General features: G+C 50.5%; 1 protein-coding gene across 1 annotated transcript in view; it reads left to right on the top strand.

The window, feature by feature from the left end:
* The first annotated feature begins 6,653 nt into the window (after window positions 1–6,653).
* Window positions 6,654–7,258, top strand: part of Ntf3 (neurotrophin 3) — a 52,772-nt gene continuing 52,167 nt past the window's right edge. Inside the window, exon 1 of the mRNA XM_013023678.1 lies at window positions 6,654–6,717. Within this exon, the coding sequence (XP_012879132.1) occupies window positions 6,706–6,717 (12 nt within the window). The 5' untranslated portion in view covers window positions 6,654–6,705. The remainder of the gene's footprint in view (window positions 6,718–7,258) is intronic.

Genomic DNA, 7,258 nt, shown 5'->3' with positions numbered 1-7,258 from the left:
GAAGAGGAGGAGGAAGAGGAAGAGGAGGAGGAAGAGGAGAAGGAGGAGGAAGAGGAGGAGGAAGAGGAGGGGAGGAGGAGGAAGAGAAGGAGGGGGAGGAGGAGGAGGACCAACCTCTTGCATCCAAACTGTGTGTGTGTGTGTGAGAGAGAGAGAGAGAGAGAGAGAGAGGAAAACTAATCCAATGGATCTGATTTATGAATGCGTGGAAAGTTTAATGTTTCCAACGCCAGGAGAGCCACTTTTCAAACGCTCTCTTCTCAAGGTAAAGTCAGACAGGGGACGTGAAGAGAAAGAAGAGTGGTTGCTATCACAATCTGCCAGAGCTACCCTTTTCCCCCATTCACTCCCCAAGGCGCTAATTTATAACTTTGGGAACTGGCTGAAAAGTTTGGGTGAGAACCGTTGGAAGGCGTTGAGAAAAAGACCCATGGAAATTTCTCGTCCTCATTTGGAGGGAGGGAGAGACACCAAAAGGAGCCTGGGGTGGGTGGGGTGGCTTTCCACATTTCAAAAACTCGTTCACACACACACGCAGATTTTGTGTGTGTGTGTGTGTGTGTGTGTGTGTTTGAAAGCTGGCTTGCCTGCTCAGTTTGAACTCCAAGTGACATTTAAATCTCTGTCTGCGCTAGACAGACAGAGATTTGTAAGCAGTAGCCTCTTGCAAAGAGAGAGAATTCAAATGAAACATATGTACCCAAATACCCATCCATCGCCCGGGGTGTGTGTGAAATCCAGCCTTCTCTACCCCTTGTTAAGTGGACGTTTAGACTTAATACTAACCAGAGATCCCAAGGATTAGCTCTTTTGTTGTTGTTGTTTTCCCTGTTGATCATCATTCTACAAACACCAGTAGTTTTGATTGAAAGGCCTCTTCCCCGCCCCCCCACCCCATCCCTGGCTTTTGGAACCTAGCCAGAGAATGGCCTCCACCCTTAGAGACAGGTTTCAAGCTGTCCTGAGCAGTTAGCTATCAAAATGTCCTGTACAACATGGGGCCCCACCAGGGGGCGGAGGGGTGCTGAAATCCAACCTTCTCCTAAAATGCAAACAAAAAGAAAAAAACAAGTATGCGGGCATAGGGCTCATTCTCCTGCAAAAGCCCGGAAGACTGTGGACATGGAGGTGATCTTGTCTCTGGAAGAGGAAACGAGCTATCTGGTCTTCATCTGAGCTCTGGCAACAGGTCTGAGCTCTCTCAAGCAAAGGCTAAACTCAGGGCTCAACGTCTTGTGGTTTTTCTGCTCACTCTTTGACTCTGTGTGTGTGTGTGTCTGTCTGTCTGTCTGTCTGTGTTCCTGGGCTGGCTGCATAGTAACTTCTTTGTGCTTCACCTTTTAAAACCTGTCAGAGACAAGAAGACTGCAAAGCCCGCCTAGATTTCATCAAGTCCTGGGACAAACTCTATGCATACCAGTCCTTAATATTATCTTCACTTTTTCTTTTTTTTTCCTTTTTTTTTTAAGTTGAGCCTCGCTGGGCACCCATAGCTCACGCCTGCCATCTTAGCTACTCAGGAGGCTGAGATCTGAAGATCGTGGTTCAAAGCCAAGCTTGGGCAGGAAAGTTCCGTGAGACTCTGATCTCCAATAAATGACTCCGAGAAAAAGCCAGAAGTGGAGCTGTGGCTCAAAGTGGTACAGTGCTAGCCTGGAGCAAAAGGAAAAACTCAGGTCCTGAGTTCAAGCCCCAGGACCAGTGCACGTGTGCATACACACACACACACACACACACACACGTGAAATACATACCTGAGTATCACCACATTGATAATTGTATACACTTGGCTGTGTAACTAGCTACAGGAAATACTGCATGGCGTGACTCTGGACTTCTGATGACAGAGATCAAACCCTTCTTGGACCATCATCTAGGGAACTGAGATCTTTGATTGTTCACAAACGCAGAAGCACAAAAACAATCTCTCTTCACCTATTAAGGATGTTTCTAGGTAGTGCTAAAACCCTAAAAATCTAATTAGGTTGTTGTGTTTTGTGTGTGTGTGTGTGTTTTCCTCATTAGAAAACAAAAGAAACTCAAGCCCCCTTAACCCACGATTAAAACCAGGATAACCAGGCTTGAGTAGCTCACACCGTCATCCCAGCTACTCAGGAGGCTGAGATCTGAGGATGGTGGTTCAAAGCCAGTGCGGGCAGGAAAGGCCGTGAGACTCTGATCTCCAGGGAACCACCAGAAAACCCGAAATGGCGCTGTGGATCAAGTGGTAGAGCACTGGCCTTGAGTAAAAACAGCTCAGGGACAGCGCCCAGGACCGGCACAAAATCCTAAGCATACCACGACCACCACAACAAAGCCACCCAACTAGAATTGGCAAACGCGGTTGCAATCCTGTGTATGAGGAAGACTAAACACCCTTGTTCACGTAAAATCCTCCCTAAGGCCGGATACAAGTGCCACATCCCAATATCTCCCCATTCTTTGTGAATTCGCTCCTCACGCCCTGCTGGAATGATTTCTGTCTTCAGACTCGAGAATGATTCCTTCATTCTTTGTTCCTCCCCCACGTCATCCATACCCCTTCACCTGGGAGACCAGGAGGAAATCCAAGATAGATGTGGAATTCCTTTAATTTCTTCATGCACACCTCCAAAGGGCATGACAAGAAGGAGTTGAAGGATTTCCAAGATCGAATCTCTGCCCGTTCCTGCCTCTCGGGCAGTATCATGGTGGGGAAGGAAATTCCATCACATGGAATCTGGCGTTCCCAGATTTCCTGCCCGATGACTGCGCTGTTGTTTTTGCTAATTACATCCAGGGCTTCACGCTGAACAACGTCGTGGCGCGCGTGAGGACACAATGAATCAACTTGTTTTGTGAAAGAGAAACGCGTCTTCCTAATTACGCTTGAAGAAATGACCCATAATGAGGGAGCGAAGCCCTGTCTTTTCACCACACAGGTAGGTAGGAGAGGCATAATAAAGTGTCTTGCTTTACCAGCCCTGACACGAATCTCTAACCGCCCTATAAATTATCTTTATACCGCCTCGAACCCCGCTCATAAAAAATATATATATATAAAATAAAATGAAATAAAATAAAATAAGACGACATTAAGGTTTCCTAGGTAACTAATGCATTTCCTAAGGGGAGACAAAGAGGGGGGGAGAAAGGCCAGGGGGAGGGCAAGCAAAGCCAAAAACAATTTAATAAAAAAAAAAGGACCAAAATACTTTTATTGTGTGTGTTTGACATGGACATGACATCGTCCTTAATTCTAGCTCTGGGAAGTAAAAATATTCTCCACGGATTATTCTTCCCTGTGTGCATGCTGGAATTGCAAACTTCAGACTTAGGGCTGGAAGATTGTATGTGTGTGTGTGTGTGTGTGTGTGTGTGTGCATGTGTGTGTGTGTGTGTGTGTGCATGTGTGTGTGTTTGCATGTGTGTGTGTATGTATGTGCCAGTCCTGGGACTTGAACTCAGCGCCTGGGCGCTTTTTCTACTCAAGGCTGGTGCTCTCCTACTTGAACCACAGCACCACTTCTGGCTTTTCTGGTGGTTCCCATGGAGATCAGAGTCTCACGGACTTTCCTGCCCGGGCTGGCTTCGAACCGTGATCCTCAGCTCTCAAACCTCCCGAGTAGCTGGGATGACAGGCGTGAGCCACCGGGGGCGCCCGGCTCCAGCCCATCTTCTTTATTAATATTATTATCCTTAGGTACTTAGAGCGAGGAGGAGTTTTAAATCAAGACCCCCATGTGTGATAAGAACACATAAACTCCTGTCCATCTCTCCCCCTCCTCCCACATGCCCCCAGCCCCATGTCCACCTGTGCACATCGAAATATGATGCCTGCCTTCATCCTCCTTTCTCTCCATCCACCACCATCCCCTCCTCCCCCTCCCCCTCCTACCCAACACACAATACAAGCTCCAGCTCCCCGCGTTGCTGTGGTTAAACGGTCCGTTCGTTGTTCAAGGGACTTACACCATTGGAGCTGTCCCCTGCATAGACCGTACCTCCGTGAACGTATTTGTGTGCACATGTCTTTATAGATATACGTCTGTGTGCATATCTGCGTGTGATCTAACCTCCACATAGCAAAGAAAATATGACTCCTTTGTCACCCTGAGTCCGATTTCCCTCACTTAACAGGTCCATCTATTTCTCTGCAAATGACATGAATTTCGTTCTTTCTGGTGGATAAGCAAAATTCTAATGTATGTATAGATCTATTGATGTCTATCTAGATCTATCTAGATCTGTAAATGTCTGTATAGGTTCATAAGATGGATAGATAGATAGATAGATAGAGAGGAGAGAGAGAGAGGGGGGGAGAGAGGAGAGAGAGAGAATCCTTTGTCCATTGGAGGACATCTAGGTTGTTTCTATACCTTCACCAAGCCTGTGTTTATGATGTTACAGAGAAAACACATTGTTTTTTTATTTACAATGTTGGTCATGGGACTTGAACTCTGGGCCTAGGCGCTGTCCCTCAGCTCTTCAGCTCAAGGCTGGCACTCTACCACTTGAGCCACAGCGCCACTTCCGGCTTTCTGGTGGTTCCTTGGAGATCAGAGTCTCACGGACTTTCCTGTCCCAGGCTGGCTTTGAACCGAGATCCTCAGATCTCAGCCTCCTGAGTCGCTGGGATGACAGGCGGGAGCCACCAGCACCAGGTGAAAACAGGTTCTTGGCGAATCATTCTGTCATTTCTTGGGTGGCTAGAGACCCACAAATGAACCCCGTCCTGATAGTTCCTGGGTGTTTGTCCACAGCCCCCCCCCAGCTTCCCCCTCCTCCCCCCTCCCCCTAGGCCTGACACAGGTCAGTGGAGTCTTTTTGTGGACAAAGCACAGCCACCGTTCACGCCAACGGTCCATTTGGTTCCTGTTTGGCGCTTCAACCACAGCGTGGCGCCATTGCAAAAGATAACGGTGATCAGGAGGCAAAGCTTAGGAATCTGCGTTGGGAGAGAGGTGTGTGTGTGTGTGTGTGTGTTTGTGTGTGTGTGTGTGTGTGTGTAAGGAGGGGTGGAGGTGATTTCAGATAGTGGATCTGGTTCAGTCTCCCACGAAATCATTTTCAAGGATCCGGGTCTTTTTAGTCAGAGGCAACAGAGAGAGAGACAGAGACAGACAGAGACAGACAGAGACAGAGACCAGTGATCTAAAAATACAAGCGAAGGAATGGACATTCAAGGCTATCAGTAGTCAATGCCTAACTAATAAAAGAAAGAAAAAGAAACAGGCCTAACGCTAGCTGGGCTGTACGTCTAAAGGCACATGAAGTATCTATAGCACGATAGATAGATAGATAGATAGATAGATAGATAGATAGATAGATAGATAGACAGGCAGACATTTAAGGCCTCTTTTTAGAAACCACAAAGTTGATGAGATGCCACACCATGTACAAAGACCCAAAGCCAACCTGTCATCCTGGGATTGGATCGACCATCAGCTCTATCTCTGTCTCTCTGTCTCTCTGTCTCTCTCTCTCTTCTTTTTCCTGCACACCTTCCCTGGAAATCCTGAGCAAGAGGCAGAGAGTCCCTGGTACCCAGAAACACCCAAGAGGGAAAGACGGGTAGGCCTGGAGATGGTCTCCACAAAGAAAAGGGTGAAAAGGAAAAAAGACACCCCCCAAATCAACTCTCCATCGGAGGACACAGACCTTCCAGAAGTGCACCCTACATCATACAACCTCGGCTGGAGCCTGGATCTCCCCCTCCCTGTCCTCCCCCCTCCCTCCTCCTTCCTCTCCTCGTCCCCCTCCCCCCCCACCGCACCGCACATATTTGGCAAGATTAAGGTGTCACCTCTCATGTTACAAGGCCTGTTGATTGCCCGCACAGACAGACCGACCCACCAGCTCCCTGGAAGCGGAGGAAAAGGGGGGAATTAGAGAGAGAGGGAGAGAGAGAGATAATCAAACCAAACAAAAACTCTGCCGAAGGTCACTTGAGTCCTGAGATACTTTGCCCTCCCCACCCCCTTGCCTGCCCACCCCACCTCCCTGCGAGGGGGGGGGACAGACGGGAGAGGGGGTCTCCCCCTGATCGGCACCACACCCCCCAATCTAAAAATTCACCCTGCTGCCCACACGTCTCCAGTCCTTTGCTTCCGATGGCTTCCCCCCCTTTTCTTTCCTATTTAAACTTGCCCCCCCTTCCCCCTCCCCCCTCCAGACTTCTAGTGACCTGGGAGGGGTGTGTGTGTGTGTGTGTGTGTGTGTGTGTGGCTTCAGCCGGTGGCACGTGCTTTTAACCCTTCCCTCCCCACAGCGGGAGTCAAGTGATCCCCCCCCCTCCTTCCCTCCTTCCTTCTCCTCGCATTGTTCAACCTTGGAACTTGAGAACAAGAGAGACCAGGGGCCTGCCTGGCAGTTCCTCCTAGGGCCAAGTGAAGGAAGGAGGGAGGAAGGGAGGGAGGGAGGGAGGGAGGGAGGGGGGCGGGGAGGCGGGCCCAAGGAGGTGGAGAGTGTGGGGTGGGGGCCAGGGAAACTCAGAACCCCACAGAGCACGCCCCAAGCCAGACCTTCTTGGTGCTCTGTGTGTGTGTGTGTGTGTGTGTGTGTGTGGCTAGCTGGAGAGGAGGAGGAGGAAGAAGAAGATATCTGGGCACCAGAAAAGGCTACGGAGGAGGATTCAGCTGGAGGAGGGGGAGGTGAAGGCCCCAGCCCCCCCTCGGTGGGCTTGCTCCTGTCTTCCATGTGGCAGACCCCCAACCCACCGGGATAATGATGAGGCAGGTACAATCTATCTAGTATGTGCCCCCCCTTCTCCCCTCTCCCCCTCCTCTCCCCACAATCCCCCCATTTCAACCTCCAATTTTTCCCTTTCTGCATGGGGGGGGGCAGACGGCGGCGGCGGCTGACCTCCCAAGGATGGGTGAAGTGGAGGGGTGTTCAGGACTTGGGGGGGGCTCCTGAGGGAGGGAGGGCTGGGGTGCAAACTTGCACCCGCAGGCTCTCGGCTAAATAAGATGTCCCGGGTCGGAACACACAGGGGCCAGAGAGAGAGACAGAGAGAGAGAGAGAGAGAGAGAGGAGCAAGCAGGGTCATGGGGAAAGCTAAAACTGTCTCAGCATGAGACTGAGTCTCCCCCCTACCCTCTCCCCCCCCCCACCGTTCCCCGGGGCGAATCTCTCCTTGCCCGTGTGCTTGGCACCGGTGAGGGTCCTGGTGGCTACTTTTGGGGAGCAGCAGGAAGAGGCTGTGTAGGTGTTGCTCCCGCCTCCCCCCCACATGGTCACCTCCCCTCGTGGCGGTGGTTGGCGGGGGGGGGGGGGG

This window comes from Dipodomys ordii, unplaced genomic scaffold (assembly GCF_000151885.1).
Source record: "Dipodomys ordii isolate 6190 unplaced genomic scaffold, Dord_2.0 Scaffold69, whole genome shotgun sequence".
NCBI classification, from domain to species: Eukaryota; Metazoa; Chordata; class Mammalia; order Rodentia; family Heteromyidae; genus Dipodomys; species Dipodomys ordii.
Note: the sequence above shows the minus strand (reverse complement) of the source record. Positions and strands in the feature narration are given on the sequence as shown.